The sequence below is a fragment of the Mastigoproctus giganteus genome, chromosome 14 (genome assembly GCF_048544385.1).
Source record: "Mastigoproctus giganteus isolate SK-2022 chromosome 14, ASM4854438v1, whole genome shotgun sequence".
In the NCBI taxonomy this organism is placed as follows: domain Eukaryota; kingdom Metazoa; phylum Arthropoda; class Arachnida; order Uropygi; family Thelyphonidae; genus Mastigoproctus; species Mastigoproctus giganteus.
Window position 1 is genome coordinate 38,032,206 of NC_143588.1, and position 20,355 is coordinate 38,052,560.

The following is a 20,355-nucleotide window of genomic DNA, read 5'->3' on the forward strand; positions in this document are numbered from 1 at the left end:
GCTTTCTTGCACCATGCGGCTGTTACTAATACTAAATACTAATACCTCTCCAATTTGTACAACAGTCTTCCATGTGCAAGAGTATCAAAAGCTTTCCTGAAATCCAAGTGTATGATATCAAAATTATTTTTGACATTCAGTTCCTTTGTGACCACATCATAGTTTGTTTGTTGTTGTTTGGTTTTTAGGAGTATTAGCAACTAAGGCCATATTGCTCTGGGGATATGCATTCCCTGACCTTTCCACATCTTCCGTATTTGGTGGTCACGGGCTTGAACCCTGCTCTAATCAAGAAGCGTGTGCTACGCACTGATGTTCCTGCCCACCTGGCTACGGAGGCAACCCACATCATAATATCCAATCAAATTGGTCAGACAAGAACTCCCTTTAACAGACCCATTAGCTGAGACTGGGTTTCAGTAAGTGCAGGAATAGTAATTGAAATTTCACTGTGTTTGTTAACGAATTTCATTAATATCAGATTACATTAACATGGTTTAAATAAGTAGACAATGTGCATGCCAATGAAAAATACATATTTTAATATGAAATAGTGCAGTTTATTAAAATACTATTTTAATATGAAATAGTGCAGTTCATTAAAACTATTTTAATGAAATAGGGCAGTTCAAGATCCTTCCATAGTAGGTATGGAAAGATCTTGAAGGTAGTCGTCTGTGACAGACCTGATCTTGCCTATTTCTTTCAAGTTATGTACTGAATTGAATGCATACTAGTGTTTTGCATTTCTGATATCAGTTGTCATTCACAGCATGAAATATACTGCAAAAATACTGCAAATAAGAATATGTAATAATTGTTGCACTTATTTGAAAAAACAAAGAAAATTGTTAAATTTTTCCATATGTGTATGAAGTTTGAATATAAATATTATTTATTGTTGAATTAATTTTTTAGAAACCAAGGATGACTTCCCTGAAAGATGTTACTCTGGCAGAAGCAGGGAAATGTGGCACTTTAAATGAATTTGCCTACTTTGACAAGGTATTTAGACACCGTTTATTCAAAAATTTATATTTTATAAAATATTTAATCAAAATTCAAAGGTGCTTGGAAGTGAGGAATAACTTAAATTCTTGTTGCATAGTAAGAGTATTAATCTTGGTGGGGGTGGAGAAATATCACAATGTGGATACCAGAAGAAGGCAGGAATGGTATCATCTACTTTGTTCTGTTTCACTCTTCTCCACCTCACTGTCTTAATATAGTTGGTGGCAAAAGTTTTCTCTATCTTTTTGAAAAACCTGAGTTATTTATTTATTTATTTATTTTTTTTTTCATTTCACAAAAAAATAAATAAAATAAAACTACATTAAAATTTTGTGAATTTATGTTTGTTTTCATTAATTATTTAGCAATCAAGTGTGCTCTGATAGTCAATGTTTCAAAGTTATAAAATAGAAATGCATCATAATAGCATTCTACTCTGCTTTGTACAGTCTTGAGTATTTGTTTAGTGAGATGCTAACTAGCAGTGTCCACCTATATGATGGCAAAGGAAGACAATGTAAAATTTCATAAGAATTGTACTGTGCATATTCCATGCATTGTAAAATCTGAAAATGGGATGACAATTGCCTCGTACTGTAGGATTTTCAGTTTCAATCTGTATGACAGATGATGTACATCAATAATCGATATTTATAAGCAAATAAGCAAAACAACAGCATATAGTGCATAGAAGGAAATGCAAAAATAGATGTCGCATTTTATGGTAATGACTATCATATGTGCCGAATGTTTATGTGCATTTTTTGTTAGGAAATCTCTGACGGGAATATTAGAATAGATATATGCAGAGTATTATCTTTGTAGTGAGAGGAGTCATAGATTGAATAGGTAGAGCAACTGAGATGAGTGGATGTTGAGGCAATTGATGATAGAGAATAAAAAAAAAATAAATGGAGCTTGGCAGATTGTAGGTGGAAATGAACATTATTAAGATTGGAACTGAAACCTTATATATTTATCAGATGAATGAGCAAGTGTTTGGAAGGTTTTGATTGTTTTGCTAAAAAATTTGCTCTTTTAGTTTTGGTTATTCACAGCAGATTCAGTGGATAAAATAAAAGCAGAGGATGGAACTTATATGAATTAACAAATTTTTTGGATATGGTGTCTACGCACAGCAAGAATATACCTAGCCTCCTTGATATAATATGGCCTCCAGAATGCCTCCTGCATCTATATTTCTTTGGCTCTTCCCAGTCATTGCGGACAGTGAGTTATACACAAGCTACTGGATGGTTGACCATCCAGTAGCCAGGTTGCAGAAACCCTCGAACATTGGAGCTAACCATGATTCCCATCATAATATCAAAAGGCTTTTCTCATATGATGCAAGAGATGGAGCATCTTGAAGTATGGTATTGTATTGTTAATGAGAGTCATCTACCACCTAGAATCGTGTAGTTATCGAGAGGGGGATGTTCCTCCATGTTATATTAATAGCACACCCTGACCCATGCTTACCTTGGTTCACACCTGTAAGTCACTTCTTGTATACCAGATGCAGTGTTTTCAGACATGATAGATGGAGGGGGGGGAGAGGGGTCACTGACAGTCCCACTCTAACTGTACCTACATGAGAGTGGGACTGTTACTGATAGTCCCACTCTCTTGCAGGTACAGTTAGAAGGTTTGTCCTAGAAGAACCAGAGTTCACCAAAATTCAGATTCCACTTGTGAGTCAAATCAAATTGAATCTCAAGTGCACCTGAATGCCAATTCCATCAACATTTTAGACTCTTACTTAGCAGGCCCTAGATGTTATAGTTGGAAGGTAGTCTGTGACAGACCTCAAAGGCCAATATCTCCACTCAGTTTGCAGTAGGAACTTTCTAAATTCCGGCTTAAGAACTTGACACACTTATGGAAAAATAAGCTGGCCACCCTATGCCTCTTTTACTATTAGTATTAGCAGAGGGGCCTTGGCATCCGATATTCTCAGGAACCGATATACCTACATACAATCTTTTATTTTAAGAACCAATGATATTTGCAGCTACCGATGGCTTTTCGATACAGCTGGAACAATACATTGGTCAAATTTTCTGACGCATGGCATGTGGAACATGACTCGTAAAATTGTTCTCAACCAATTAACATATTTGTTACTGTTCAGTGAACATTCCCACATGTTACAGTTTGTTCCATGCTCTGTTTGATGCCTTTGTTCAGTGTGTAAGCAGTCTGTTTTTTGTTAAGCATACATAATTACAGTAATTTAATTGTGGTATTTTTGAATTTATTAATTAAATAAATTGAAATTAAATAACAATGGCTCCACAAGTTAAGAATAAAATTTCTATTAAAGTGAAGCAAGAGATGGAGTAAAAATTAGTGCATTGATACATGAGTATGGTTTCCTCAATCGATTATTTCTATAATACTTAAAACAAATGGATATTTTGAAGAGTGTCAAAGTTAGTGATGATTCGACATCAGTATATAAGGGAAGAGACTTTGTTGTGGAAATGGAAAGGCTTTTTGTTGATATGGATTAGGGAAAATCAGATGAAGGGTGACCCAGTGCCTAGACAATTTATCTGTGAACGTGATAAGCAGATCTGTGATGATCTGAAACTTAAAAACTCCATCAACCAGTGGCAGGACTGTGTGCTTTGAGGACTTTAAAGCTAGCAGAGGCTGGTTAGAGCCCTTCAAAAGAGGGCAAATATCAAAAGTGTTGAAAGGCATGGGGAGGCATCCAATGCTGATAAAAAAAAAAGTAGCTGAGGCTTTTAAAATTGAATTCCAAGAGTTTATTGGTCAGGAGGGTTATCTTCCCCAAGAGGTTTTTAACATCGACGAAACCTGCCTCTTCTGGAAGCTTATGCCCAGGAGAATGTACATCACTAAGGATGAAGTCAGTTTACCTGGGCATAAGCTTATGAAAGATAGGCTCACTCTCCTGTTGGGTGCCCATGCTTCTGGAAATTTCAAGCTGAAGCCTTTGCTTGTGTATCACTCTAACCCCCCAGTATATTTAAACAACAAAAGGTTGAAAAAGGCATGCTGGGAGTATTTTGGTGCAGTATCAAGAAGGCCTGGGTTTCAACGAATGGGCGCTTGAAGTTTTCTTTCCTTCAGTGAAGAGTTATCTTTAGAAAAATAAGCTTCCTGTGAAGGCACTGCTCTTGCTGGATAATGCTCCAGGCCATGATCCCAAACTTGTTTAATCCCTTGAGGCATATTTCGACTTTGTTCCAGTCAAATTTTTGCCACCCAACACCACTCTTCTTCTTCAACCAATGGACCAGCAAGTGAAAGCAAACTTCAAAAAAATCTACACCAAGAAAATGTTAGCAAGTTGCTTTGCAGTGACCTCTGGTGAAAATGCTGTCACCCTCAACAATTTTTGGAGGTCGAAGTTTGACATCCTGGACTGTGTGAGGCTAATTGTAAGTGCTTGGAAAATTAATTAATTTAGAAAATTATCCATGCCATTGACGGACTTGAAGATGATGGTGACAAATGTTATTGTCACGCTTGGTAAATCAATTGGTCTGGAGGTTGGTGAAGCAGATGTGAAGGACCTTATTGATGCTCATGGGCATGAGCTAACAACAGAGGAGCTACAAGAGTCAGAGAAAATTATGGAGAGGGAGAGGAAGAAGACACCCAAAAAGTGCCAGCTGAAGAATTGAAGACTGTCATTTCTTGTTGGGGCGTTTAAAAGAAGTGGTAAAAAACCACCCCAACATTGAAAACACTGAACTCGCAATGTGAAAAATGGAAGGCAAAGTTATTTCTTATTTCGGGAAGCTACAAAAATGTCATCAAAAACAGTCCACTTTGGACAGTTTCTTTGCCAGTAGGAACAAAAGACTGAAAAGATATCTGACTCCCGATAGTCCCAACATCAGTATGCCGCCATTGATTTCATAGCTCTGCAATTCAAATCTAAGGTAAATGCTAATTTATTGTTTGTTTTTCAATTTAAGTTCTTTTATGACTATTAAATAACTTTAAAAAAAGCTAATTTTTAATGTAAAAATGAAGTATAAAATGTATAGGAAATGAAATATAAGAAATACTATTTTATGTGTTCACGTGTCAAGAATTTGGATGAATTACAGGAAATTGATGTACAGTATAGTATAGTGTGTTCGTGTCTAACGGCACCAGGGGTTTCCCCCATCTCCGCGTTGCTTTCATTGTAGGTGTACCAGTTCACTGGGAAGGCCAGAGATTTAAAAGTGTATGGATTTTGTAAGTGTAGTGTTGTGTTTCGTTGTTCTTCTGGCCATTTAGCCGCTAGACCCCTGCTGGGGCCCAACGTTGTTCACACTATGCCTCGGGGAGGCAGACCAGGTACCCAGTAATTTTACGTTTTCACTCTGGCAGGTCCTGCCACCTAATTTCCTGAGATTTCAGTGGCAAGGATCTAATAAAATAAAATAAAATAAAAATAAATAAATAAAATAAAATAAAATATAAATATAAATCAATAAAATAATTTAATAGTATTGGGAAGTAGTCGCTGAAAGGTAGACTGAAAGGGGTTTTCGTATGCATTTGGAATTTTGACAATTTTTTTTTTTTTTTTTTTTTAATTTTGACACTGTCTAATACTGTACTGAGTGATGACTCGTTTTTAAATATCACCTAGTTTTGGCGCATTATAGCCTTTGTTGCTAATGCGCCAATAAAACCTAACAAACAAACGAACAATGATGACTGGACTTCGGATAAATTTATAACACAAATATTACACAATATACTTGATAATTTTTTTAAATGTTGATCTCGGAACTACGTAACAAGTCACTATACTGCAATTAAATTAGCGTGCGAGAAAATTTCACTGAGCGTGGGAAAATTTCTCAATTCGGCATGGGAAACGTTTTAATGCTGTTTTGCTATTCATTTTCAAGCTATTGACTCCGTCAAATGAAACAATTTTGTTAAATATGTAAAAAATGCATTCTGTAAAAGAGCGTTATAGTGATCTGTGACAGCATTATAGTCAGATATGGGTTATAATACAAGAACAGCGTTATAGCGAATCAGTGTAAAGCAAACTGTGTTATAATGGTGGCCTGCTGTACCATCATCAGTATCATTGATAAATATACAAAAGAACATTGGACCCAACACCAAACCCTGTGGGACTCCACTATTAACATTAGTCCACGAAGGACAGCACCTATTGATTACCACTTTCTGTCTTCTCCCACTCAACCATTCTTTTATCCATTGTAGCAGCTTACCCTTAATGCCATTCTGCTCCAATTTGTACAGTAGTCTTCCACGCACAACAGTGTCAAAAGCTTTCCTGAAATCCAAGTATATGATATCAAAATTATTTTTTTGCATCGAGTTCCTTTGTAACTATATCATAATATCCAATAATATCAGAGTAAATTGTAGCATCATTTTTGTATGAAACACAAGAATTTATCGTCCAAACCTATGGAGTATTTTAAAAGACTGCAAGCCTCTACCATAAAGTGCAAGAAGCCAGCTATTTAGTAGCCGAACTGGTAGGAAAAAAAGAAATCTCACCTGATTACAGAAAGTAATTTCACCAGTATGTTGACTAATCGTGAAAGGTATTTTGGGAGAGGAAGCTGGAAAAAGAATTATGACAGTACCACTTTCGAACAGCACAATTAGCAGGCATATAAAAGAAATATCCAATGATATTGAAGAACAAGTTGTTCAACATATTAGTAATTATGGGTGGCTGTTTGCGTTGCAAGTAGATAATTCTGTCAGGTTTATAGAAAATGACATGATTATTAATTTTTTTTTTATTGTTGTTGTTGTTGTTGTTGTTGTTGTTGTAAAGAACTTACCGAAAGAACAACCGGCCAAGATATATTCGAAGTAATGAATAATTATTTACAAAAGTGGGGTTTACTATGGAAGTCGTATGTTTGCATTAGTACCGACAGTGCTACTGCAATAACAGAAGCACTAAAAGGATTTGTAAACTTAGTAAAACGACACAATTCAAATATTATACTTGATCAAGTGGTTAAAATGGTAAATAATATAAAAACTAGACCACAAAAAATATGTATTTTTGGAAAATTATGCAAGGAACTGGAATCGATCATTATTTTTTTAATAATGCATTACTGAGGTTCGGTGGCTATTCAAAGGAAATGTACTTATGCATGTGTATGAATTATGTGAGGAAATGCTGATATTTTTTTCACTGGAGTAATCAGAATTTTTTGATTATTTAAGTGATGAATTTGGTGCTGTAAATTAGTTTTTCTAGCATATTTGTTCACACAGCTAAAAAAATTAAATATCAATATGCAAATGTCAAGTAAATTTACTCATTTCTACTGACAAGTTGTGCTCTCCTTTAAAGAAAAGTTGAGTATATGGAAAAAATATGTAAATGAAAAAAATTAAGAAATCTTTCCTTTGACTGACAAAATGAATTATACTAAAATAATTAGTGTAATAAACGAAATATTAGAGCCGTTGAAGACAAAAATTAAGCATTACTTCCCATCCATTGATACCAAAATGTATATGTGGGTAAGAGACCCATTTGCAGCAAGAAACCTTCCAACATTAGAACTTAATTTGCAAGAGGAAGAAGAATTGGCTGAGATCCGTAGTGACGAGTTGCTGGAAATTCACTTTGATAACACTAATATTAGCAAATTTTGGATCAGAATTCAAAATGAATTTCTACGAATTTTGAAAAAGGCAATTAGAATTTTATTACCGTTTTCCGCTTCCTTCTTGTGTGAAATAGGGTTTTCTGCTTTAAACGAGATTAAACAAAAAAAGAGAGAGAGACTAAAGTCGGTAGAAGAGGAGCTGAGGGTAAGCCTATTGACAGTGTCCTTGTATTAAAAACCTGCGTGCCTCCCATCAAACCCAGCCGTCTCGGTGATTAAAATGTAATAATTGTATATATTTTTTTGTTTTTATTTAATTGTATTAATTTTTTTATATATTTTCTTTTAAATTTCATGTATGTTCTTTTAAATAATTCCTTTATTTTAAATTTCATGCAATTCATGTATGATCAAAAAAGAGACATTTAAAAGCATTTGGAACAAATAAAAGGTAAAAGGTAAACTGCAGTCATTATCAACCCACTGCAAGATGGAGGACTCTTCAACAATTCATGCTGAGGGAAATGGACCATAATCTGCCATGTTGGTCCAGTGCGGATTGGCAGATTGACCGTTTGACTCAAATGCTCTTTGGATAGACCGGGGTCTACTCAAAGTTGTTGTTGTTGTTGTTATTTGGCTTTTAGGAGCATTACCAGCTAAGGCCATATTGCTCCGAGGATATGCGGTGGTCATTCCCTGACCTTTCCGCATCCTCCATATTTGGTGGTCACAGGCCCGAACCCCGGTCTAATCAAGAAGCGTGTGCTACGCACTGCCACTCCTGCCCACTTGGCTACGGAGTTGCTCTACTCAAAGAGCGTGTGCTACTGCACTCCCGCTCGGCTGTGGAGGCTTTTGAAACAAATCATAAGTGCATTATTAAATATACCCAACAGAAATAACTTCCAATTTGTGATATGTATATATAGATATGTATTTTGTATATATTGTTTATAACTTTTATTTATAATATATATATATATATATATATATATATATATATATATATATATATAATATAATATATATGTGTATGCATATATATAATATATCAAATATATTATATATATGTGCATATATAATATATATGAATATATAAGTGATAGTGTGCTGCAACAATGAAAAGAACATACATGAAATTTAAAAGAAAATATATAAAAATATTAACCCAGTTAAATAAAAGCAAGAAAATATACAATTATAACATTTTAATCAGTGAGACGGCGGGGTTTGATGGGAGGCACACAGTTTTTAATACAAGGACTTATTGTGGATCTGTAGAGCTTACCATAACTGGTGGTTTGACATGGCATGCACACCTCTTGGTGCTATGTGCTGTGCAGGTATATTATTTGCATCAGAAATCATATGCAAGGAACATTTCTAGAACACATCACTGGTAATCCACTTATTGTCTAGACCAGTGTTTCTCCAGCGATGTGTTCTAGTAATGTTCCTTGCATATGATTTCTGATGCAAATAATATGCCTGCACAGCACATAGCTCCTAGAGGTGTGCATGCTGTGTCAAACTACCAGTTATGATAAGCTGATGTCACTGACTACCAAAGAAGCCTTTATGGGGCTGGCATATCAAGTCGGGGACTGTATACTGTAGTGAATTTGTCCAGTGTCAGTGAAGCATCCTCTAGGGTATTCCTCTCATGATGAATACCCTAGAAGCTGTTTTGCTGGTACATGGGTATTCCTCATGTAAGGAATAACCATATCCTTAGCATATTGGCATATATGCTGAAGAAGATGCAGACTGTACACCTCTTTCAAAAGCACATTGCTAATAAATGAAATATCATGATGATATTTCATTTATTAGCAATATCATGATGTCCTGGATGTGAAAAATAACATACGGACAGAATCCTCACTTCTCAATCCACTCATTTCACTCTGCTTCTTCCCTTCCCCTCTTTCCCTGCTCACTCCTTCCACAATAGCTCTGGCTGCTCCAAGTCTTGTAAAGACCAGAACACCCATCAGCCATCTGTCTAGTGATCATTATCATCGTGGTCACAAAGAAACTGAAAGGATGAACACATAATCACAAGAACACCCGGCTGAATGACAACACCTAAGACATGGAAGTGGACATCTTACACAAATTGTCACTACAAACATATAAGAATGATAGATGTTCTGACTATGGAATTCAAAAGGTCATTTTGCTGGTTTTTACCCCGCAAAACTAACCCTGGATAAAACAAATAATAATGACCTTTCAGCCAACTACCTAGACATAAAAATCGACAGCCCCCATACTACTATCAACATATACAACAAAAGAGAAGCTTTTAGCTTTGAGGTAGTCAGTTTTACCCATTGGCACTCTAACATTTCTAAAAACGTTCATGCAAACATAATTCTTTCCGAATGTATAAATGCTACAATATGCAATAACATCAGCCTATTTTCAGACAACATTAAAATACTGTACAATAAATTACTACATAATAAATTTCCAGCTGCTTGCATCTGCCATCACTTCACAAAAACATTTAACATTATTAAATTTAAAAATATTACAAACTACAAACTGGGTTGTAGTTTGTAATGTTTTTATTTTTACTCTCCTCCTTTACATTCTGTCTTGTACATATTGTATAGTTTCATACCCCCCTTGACTCTGTCGTGTCTCACAGTGTGGAAAGCTCATGCTCCCGGATTGTCTGTTAACGGGGTATTATGTTTCTTGTCTTGTCATCATTTTTGCATATTCTTATATTTTTATTTTTTTATCTCATTATCTTATTTTGATTTCTTTAACATTGCCACTGTTGACTTAAACATGTGGGGCAATTGTCCAGTCATCAGGCGCTACTTCTGCTGGCTGGCTTTTTGCCTCATCTGTTTAATTGCTCACTTCCCTGTCACACAGGTACAGTGCTAGATTACGATTTTACACCCCCCCTTTGCATGGGGCTACTTCAGCTGACATATACATATATATACCGCAAGTGAACACTTAGCTCTCCTTTAATCACCATTGACAACAATATCTTCCGGTCCATACAGACAGTAAGTTCTCTTGTCTTTGCCCCATCTCTTAGATATTTTTGAGTTTAAATTGTATACTTTTCTTTCCACAGGTTTTTATTTATCATTATTATTTTTATTTTTATTTTATAGTTTATTTATTATTTTCTTCTTAATTCTGGTCTCTCTCAGGTCAGCTGTGGTGTATACGTATGCCTTTTACGTGTACATCATAACAGAAACAGAGACCTGGACTATTTTTGTGGCTCCTACAATTTTTGCTGTCCACCCTTTTGAAGAAGTAGTTAAAGTCCTGGGACCCACAGTTTTTGTTCTTACAATTATTATGAGCTTATTAATTGCATTTTATATTTATTTCAGGAAAATTGATTTTTTACTTACAGGTTCTCCCTATTCTTCCATAGTTACTATACCTTAAAGCTCAACTCCCCTACCACATACACAAATATACTTAATTTTACCTTTTTGTCCATTATTCATTATGGTTGCTTCCTTTCTATGTCTACCGTAGTTCCCGGATCCATAATCCAGTCTTCTATATATTTTATAAATTTTGCATAAACCCTTATAGCCCATTCCTGTTTGATAAGACTTTCTTAATATCATTGCATCTTTATCTTTATATATATATATATATATTAGAATTATGCCAAGAGACACATTTAGGTTTAAATATTAAATGGCATAAGTATTGTAAATATTGGCTTCATTGTTAATGCTATTGTCTGTGGACAATTAGACATTACACGTGCATGGGTTGTATATGTACTTAACTACAAACCTGGTGCTCCCAGGTAGTACAACAATTTAAAAACAAAAATGTAGATCGTATGTATAGCTTAGCTTACAGCACATAAGGACTCCTTAAAAAATCAAGAAACAAAAATGTATAAATAAGTTAAGTACATGTGTGTGTGTACATATATATATATATATATATATATATATATATATGTATATACACACAAATATATATATATATATATATTTGTGTATACCCTAAAAAAGAATAACTGTGTGCATATCCAGGTAGGTAAATTTTTGAGCCTGTGAATAGTTTCATCCGTATTCAATTGTTTTCTAGTATAGTTATGCTAACTACTATTTACTTCTAATATGATTTTCATGTTCTGCATCTTAATGGCAACTTGGTGCTGGGCAAACAATCGAAATATATTTTGTTACATTTGCAGTGACTATGTTATGGAAAAACAAAAGCAGAAAAAATTCCCAGGGGCTCACATCTGGTGAGTATGGGCTTGGCACACCCAGGGTCCTGAGCTGGATATCATCATTCTTCTCTTTCTTGGTGATTCCTTTCTCTCTCTCTCACTCTCTCTCTCTCTCTCTCTCTCTCTCTCTCTCTCTCTCTCTCTCTCTCTCTCTCTCTCTCTCTCTCTCTCTCTCTCTCTCTCTCTCTCAGGGTAATAGGGATATTTTTTTTTGGCCGGTGCAGCATAAGCCTCAGGCTTCCTTGCACCATATGGCTAATAATAATAATAACTTCATTTGTGAAAATTGTATATGTAAAATGATTTCGGATTTACCCCTTCCCGGAACATTTTTTTCTGGAAAATGTGCCATAACGGATCAACTTTTTTTTATTTTACAGATTAAAAGTATGCATCATGCGAATACTCATTGTATAGTTTTTTGTGTTATTTTTTAATTTTTTCATAGGAAATACATGGGAGTAATTAACCCATTTGGGCTATCCCGAGTTATCTCATGTACGCCAAAATGTGTGCAAATTATACAGATTTTTTTAATAAATTAGTGCTTAAGCTTTTTTTTTTTTTTTTTTTTTGGTAGTTGTTGGCGCATAGGCTTCTGTGGCCATAATGCACTTCCCAAGGTTTTTGCAGTACTTTGATCCAAGCCCGAGGCGGGAATCGAACCCACGACCTTTGGGTTGCCAGGCAAGCACTTTACCCACCCGGCTAGCCCGGTCAGCGAAGTGTAACGCACAAGCAGTAATCACACCCTAACTACATTCTGACACACAGCCGCCACAAGTGGACAGGCGAGGTAAATGTTGCTTACGGGTGGCAGTTCAAGATGGTGCCGAAATATTTTTCAATATTGGTTTTGTGAATTATTTTCGTGGGTTCAGTATTTTGCATTTAGGATGGCAAATTACATTTTGCTTACTGGCGCACAGGTACGTGCGCTACTGTTCTGACTTTGCTGTACAATATAAGTAAAATGAAAGCCAGTCGTTTGCTGCCAGGCGTAAGAAAATCCTGAGAAAACTCAGGATTTACCTGCCTAATGCAAAATTAGCCAGATAAATACCAGAGAAAATATGTTTCAGTCCTAAATTTGGAATTGTTTGCTTTAGGTATTATTGTATCCTGAGATATTTCGTGTGGTTCCAAATAACATTTAAAACTAAAAACAAGATATCTCGGGATAATCCATGATGGGGTTATACAAGGCAGGCATGTCACTCTTCCTTTGCTCAGTTTGGAACCTAGCACAGATGATTTTAATTAACCAAAATTATTTTTGGTAAAACTCTCCAGACTGAACCACTTTCATCACCATTATAAACTGGTCCATTCATTATCTTTAGAAGAAATTTATTGTGAAAACATTCTCTGGCAGCAGTACCATTACAAAGTATTTTACGACTTGTGGTGAGATACTTAATTCCATAGCACTTTTTAAACCTTAGTCCTTTAAGAAATATTTGTATGTAGGCTCTCTAGAATATGTAGGCAAATTTAACTTTTAGACAGTCATTACATATATAATTTAAAGAAGGCACATCTGTGAATGTTTAAAAATCTTCTAGTATACTGTATTTTATTTATGTTTCCAAGAAACAGTAGACACATTTTTAAAAGCTCACTAAATGAAAATACTAGGGTCAGTTCCTAAGTAATGTCTCTTTGGCCCATAAAAGTATAACAGATAAAAGTTGAAATTTATATCATTTATTAAACACTGGGAAGCATTTATACATTATTCTCTGTATTCTCCTTTATTATTACGTTTTTTGCTATCATTTTTTCCAGTCCACATATGCATTGTGGTAAAAACACGAGCCCTGCTTTTAAAGCAGCCTCTTGATATGTTTTTCAGCTCCCCATCTCTGACAAAGTGTTTTACACGAAGAATGCCTGAATTGGGAGGGGGGTCTGATGGAGCCTAGACCATAGTATATGTAGAATGAGGCAAAAATTTCCATCGTAGATTTGCAGTTTTCATATGAGTTGTGGGGTGGGTGTGTGGCCAAGCATTATCATGGTGTGTTGTGATTTGATGTTATTTAATAGCTTTAATTTTTGGTTTTACTCCTAATATTAGTAGTGACAAATGATTTCATCATTTGTCATATTAGTAGTGACATATGATTTCATATTAGTAGTAGACATATGATTTCATATTAGTAATGACATATGATTTTATCATTTGTTACTACTAATATCCAAAATCAAAGATGCTCTCATAATCATGACAGACAGTTTTATTACCCCCTTTTCTGCTTCCTTTCATAGGAAGCAGAAAAGGAGGTAATAAAACTTTATTATAGTTTATTTATTAATAATAAATATAACTGAATAGATCCAATCCACTGCCATTTTTACATTTAGCTTTAAAAGTTTTACCTTTTGCTGTGTGATATCACAAAATTATTCAGCTTCCTGTTATTATTTGATACACTTTTAGTATCCTTACATGGATTTAATTGCAAAATACTTGTTCAGTTTGTCAGAAAGCCACTAGTATGATCATGAGTAGTTAAACCATTTATATTTAGTGGACTGATGTAATTCGTCCCCTTCCTTCTACTATTTATGTAAGCAGTGAGGTTGTTGCATTCTTTCTCACAGATATCTTGTAATTTGCCTTAGTTTAGCTAATGTCCTTTGTGACATTTATGTGCATCTCACACATTATTCTTCTTTTTCACAAGTCCCATTGAAACCTGACATCCATTTAGGTCTAACCCTCGAACAGTATCTCTTGGTTGGATAAAAAAAGCTTTGGCAGTGGGTACAATTAATTTCCTGAATGATTCCCATTTAGAATTTTTTGTTAATTTTGGCAACTGGAGTAGCCTGGTACAGGCGAACTTTTTATGGCTCTGCTAATAGAGAAATTTTCTTATATTTTTGCTGTTTTATCGACTTTAATTGGCATATTATTTTCTAGAAATAGCTTTATATTCCTAGTTACAGTACCTAGTTTAATTTGAACTTATATATGGAAGTTATGTAACGAAACTCGGAGATAATACTCGATACTGAAAAAAATGTGTGTGTGTGTGTGTGTGTGTGTGTGTGTGTGTGTGTGTGTGTGTGTGTGTGTGTGTGTGTGTGTGTGTGTGTGTGTGTGTTATAACTGCATTACGATATAAGTTTAGGGTTATAATTTTGTATTGAAATTGAAATTTTATTTGAAATTGAATCAAAATCATGACTCAGACCAGAGCAGCAAAGCAAAAGGTTCAAGCTAATGTGAGTGCTGTGGCTCATGGGAGAACTGGGAGGGGGGCAGTTGTCCTCTGAATCACAGCCTTTTAAAATGTATCGCTTGTCGCAGTACATTTTATATGTACCGTCCATGTTTGTGGAGCAATCAGGGATGGGACATGATATTGCCAAGAGGAATGTCTTTGTGTGTGCACGATCTAAGGAGTATGAGGAAATCATGTGACAACTCATTGTTGTTATGGGCCTATATGATAGCTTGAAGGATAGGATGGATGCCCTCGAAGGATCTACATTCAGCAGCCCATCAAGCTCTCAGCTGATCAAAGTCAGCGCTTTCACTTGAACATCACGCAACACAGCAGCAACCCCCAATACAGAATGTGCTGGTCGTACAGATGCTAGTAGTTGTCGGTGACTCTATTGTCAGGGAAATGGGGAACATATGTGCAAAAGGGATAGGTTGAACAGGACCAGGTATATCTGCCAGTGGCAAAAGTTGATGACGTTGTAGAGCAGATATCATCTTTTAAGATGATATCTGCTCTACAATGTGATAAGGTGATATGTTGTACATGTTGGCACTAATGATATTAAGAGTAGGAGACCAGCGGAATTGGTGCTTCCGTAGCCAGGTGGGCAGGAGCAGCAGTGCATAGCACACACTTCTTGATTATACTTGGGGTTCGAGCCCGTGCCCACCAAATACGGAGGATGCGGAAAGGTCAGGGAATGACCACCGCATATCCCCGGAGCAATATGGCCTTAGTTTCCAATGCTCCTAAAAAACCAAATAACTAACTAACTAATCAACCAGTGGAATTACTTGACAAGACAGATGACTGTTGAAAAAAAGCTGTGAATTAGGGAGATGAATTTGAAAGTGGCTGCAATTCTGCCCAGAAACGATAGGAGGGACTATGTGATGAGAGCATTGTCGATCAATTTGGCCCTGGAGAGATTGTGCAAGGCTCAAGACGTAGGTAGAATTTTTCTCAGCCTGGTGCTTGTTGACAGGAGAGACTGCTTCTGCAGGGATGGGATACACTTAAATAGAAAGGGTGCAAAAATATTTGCTGATGGTATCGCGGCAGTGTTCGACGGGTCGGAAAACTGCTAGCTTGGCGGGGGATACACAGAATAATAGATTAACAGTAGCCACTGGCAGTGGTGAAAGTGATTCTTGCACTGCTTCTATTGGAATGAGAAGCACCTGGAAAACAAGATGCAGCAGATTTCAGAGACTGCTTGGAGTTATTGCAGTATAAGTAAGCACATGGGCTGTGTTAGAGTACCTAATAATAGGAACAGGTTCATGTATATTTGCATGTACACCAATGCTGGGAGCTTGGTAAATAAATTTGATGAAATTGAGATGTTGGACAAAACATCGAAGGCAGATATTGTTGGGATATCAGAGATGTGGTGTCACACAGATATAAGGAATGCAGAAATGGAATTTGGGGAGTACAATGTGTACAGTAAGATTAGACAGGATAGGAAGGGAGTAGGGGCTATGCTATTGATAATATGCAGCAGTCATTCACTCACCTTTCCGCATCCTCCGTATTTGGTGGTGACGGTCTTGAACCCCGGTCTAATCAAGAAGTGTGTGCTATGCACTGCTGCTCCTTCCCACCTGGCTACAGAGGCGCCCATAAGCACTGGGAAATCAAAATTAAGAGTAGGAATGTGTTTTAGGCCTAATGATTCTGATGAGTATAATAAGAAACTGTACAGGGAAATAGAGTGGGCCAATAAATCAGAGAGTCTTATAATGGGGGATTTTAATTGGAATTTGTGGGTTGGTCACTCACACACTAGCAAGGCTTTTCTGGATTCATTGGATGATTGTTTTCTTCAGCAGCATGTGCAGGAACTAGAGGGAGTAATACTCTTGATCTGATTATCAGTGGTGATTCTTCACGCACTAAGAATCTGCAGATACAAGGAACCACTAGGTGGCAGTGAGCACAGTGTGCTGAAGTGGGATTTACTCAAAGAAGTAACTTCCATCGGGGGTAAAGGAAATGTTTTTGCTTTCGTAAAGCCGATTACGGAAGTCTGAGACGCTACACATAGCCCTCGTTTTGCGCCGATTCGCAATAGCGCCTATCACTAACCACAAGGCTATTTTTATTTATTTATTTTTGCTATTTTTTTATGAATTGAAAATTTAAAGTCATCAGACAAGATTTATGGGCATTGTATTGTGATATGTGTCATGCACTGTTCACGTGATCGAGAACAATTGAACCAATCAGCAATTAGCATGGCCATATCAGAGACGAGAAAACTTCTCGCCCTCAAAGTAGCCACTCGTGACAGGAGGTAAAGCATTCAGGTGGTTGTTTACGCCATGTACACGTGTTGGAAGTTTAATACTAATTGTACTATTAATGAGTTAAATACATAATCATTAATAGCAGTGTACAGCTTTTGCCAGTCGTGTTATTAAGTTTTTAATTTAATTAGAATAAAGAAACACCATGTCTGATAAAAGAAGTTCAAAGAAAATAAGCTTATTTCTACTGTAACTAACTTGTGTATCACTTAGTCTTGTAGCACTTTGAATCGATTGTTTTATTTTATCAGCATTCTTCATAATTGTAGTAACAGTCAACGTAGGCTCGTCAATCTATCACATTGGAAAAGAAGATGGAGGTTAGTCAGAGGATGGAAGCTGGTGAAAACTGCCCTGATGTGTGTGAATATGCCTACGTCGACTGTTACTACAATTATGAAGAATGCTGATAAAATAAAACATTCGATTCAAAGTGCTACAAGACTAAGTGATACACAAGTTAGTTACAGTAGAAATAAGCTTTTGGAAAAAATGGAGCAATTGCTCACACTTTGGGTCGGTGATTTGAACAAAAAAAACATTCCCTTGACCCAAGCTGTAATAACTGAAAAGGCTGTCAGTTTTTGAAGACTTAAAGAAGAAAGAAGGTCAGTGCAATGAAATATTTTTGGCTAGCAAGGGATGATTTGTGAGATTTAAAGCAAGAACCAAATGCAGAAGTGTGAAAATTACTGGCGAAAAAAAAAGTTCAGATGTTGAGGCGGCTGCCACATTCCCTGCAGAGTTTCAGGCAATAGTACAGTAGAGTGATTAGCCCTAGATTTCATTTTCAATATTGATGAAACAGACCTTTATTGGAAAAAGTTGCCCTCAAGAACCTTCATTGTCCATGAAGAAAAGTCGGGTCCTGGATTTATAGCATCAAAAGACAGGCTGATACTTTTGTTTGGAGCAAATGTGTCAGGCAATTCAAAATTTAAGCCAATATTGGTGTACCATTCAGAAACACTGCGTGTTGTGAAAGGTTTAAACAAAGCCATGTTGCCTGTGTACTGGAAGTTAAACAAGAAGGCTTGGATGACACAGGATGTCTTCTTGGATTGGTACACCAACTATTTTTGGCCTACTGTTCTCAAATTCGCCAATGACAAAAATTTACCAACCAAGGCTATTCTTCTTTTGGACAATGCCCCTGGACATCCTACAGATCTGGGTGAAGTCAGAATGCCTCTTAAAGTTAATGTTGTCTACATGTCCCCTAATACAACATCAGTTTTGCAACCTATGGACCAGGGGGGGGGTAATAGCTGCCTTTAAAGCTTATTACTTACAACAAACATTTACAGAAATGGTGAAAGCTTTGGATGTGCCAACATTACCATCAGAGAATATTGGCGGTCATTTGATGTCTTAAAGGGCATCAATCACATTAACACAGCCTGGCAAGAAGTGAATGTCAGTTGTCTAAATGGAGTGTGGGGTAAACTTCTCACAGATCTCGTGCATGACTTCGGAGGATTCAAGCCACAACAGAATGTTGTAGAAGACTGGCTGGCACAAGAGGCAGGGTTAGAAGAAGTTACAGTTGAAGATGAAACTGAGCTCTTGAAGAGTCATGCAGAGACTCTTTCAAATGAAGACTTTGAAGAGCTAGCTGCAAAACTTAGCCGACAGCAGGAGGAAGAGACAGAAAAAGACTCTCATCTAAAAATTATGAAGATCAGTGATCTACAACAGATCCTTGCAAGTGTAGAGTTTCTCACTAATGGGCTTTGTGCCATTGATCACGACTAGGAGAGGAGTGCCACAGTTAAAAGGAGTGTCATATCAAACCTGAGCCCATATTTTGAAATTCTTAAAGAAAGGAGGAAGAAATCCAGGCAATCAACACTTGATCCTGTCTTCAATAAAAGGCAATCTTCTCAATCAGGGCTGTCAACAGCAGATCCTAAATCAGGACCTTCAAGAGGCAACTAAAACTTTGGCATTACGCCACTGTCAAAATGTTTCATGTATGTATATGTATTAATTTATTTTTTATTTAAATGTATTTATGGAGGTTAAAAATAAAACACTTTTTTAATTAAAAAAAAGGTTATTTCTTTGCTTTAAGTATACCATTATTGAAAAGGGGTAGGTAAAATTTTTGATGCCTGGAACCTAACCCTGTGATTTCCCACTGACTCCATGCTCCATGATATAAAAGGTTCCATTTGCTCCTGTCCCCCCAGGAACCTAACCCCAGTGTAAATCGAGGGCTACCTGTATTTAAATTCTATACGATGGGACTAACTGATGATGTTACCAACAGCAAATTCAAAATGGGAAGCATTCAAAGAATTAATCTTGGAAGCTATTAGGATTTTCATACCAACTGAGAAATATTGTTCAAGTTTTAGGCCTAAATGGATGTCAGATGAACTAATGAGACAAGTGGCGGAGAAGAAAAATGCATGGGATACATAAAAATTAATGGGTGACACAGAAGCCTATGATAGATATAAGCTTTTCTTTAACCAAGTCACAAAGGGGTTATGCAGGCAAAGGCAGAATACGAGAAATCTTTGGCAAAGGATGTAAAGAAAAACAGCAAAGAGTTCTTTACTTACGTAAACTCTAGAAGGAAGGGGATGAATCAGATTGGTCGATTCGATATCGATGGTTCAACTTTTGATGATTCTGCTCAGGAGGTGATCTGATTGGAGGTGTTATAAGGTCTTGAATGATTTGAGAGGCTCAATGCTGACACGATACTTCCACTTTCTCAGATTAAGAACCTGGACGGGCATAGATTCAAATTGAGGAAAGACAGTTGTAGAATAGATGTGCAGAAGTTTGCCTTTAGCCAGCAGTTTGTTGATTGCTGGAACAGACTTCTATCTGTTGTTGTGGAAATTGATAGCTTAAATAAATTTAACACCGAACTGGACAAACATTTGGAGTGACTGGATGGGTGAAATGGGAAGGGTGTTTTTTTTTTTTTT

General features: G+C 36.4%; 1 protein-coding gene across 9 annotated transcripts in view; it reads left to right on the forward strand.

The window, feature by feature from the left end:
- Nucleotides 1–20,355, forward strand: part of LOC150075069 (paired amphipathic helix protein Sin3a-like) — a 718,000-nt gene that overhangs the window by 405,910 nt on the left and 291,735 nt on the right. For all 9 annotated transcript variants that reach the window (XM_090389145.1, XM_090389146.1, XM_090389142.1 and 6 more), the window contains one exon: nucleotides 919–1,005. In XM_090389145.1, coding sequence (XP_090245271.1) covers nucleotides 919–1,005 — 87 coding nt within the window. The remainder of the gene's footprint in view (nucleotides 1–918; nucleotides 1,006–20,355) is intronic.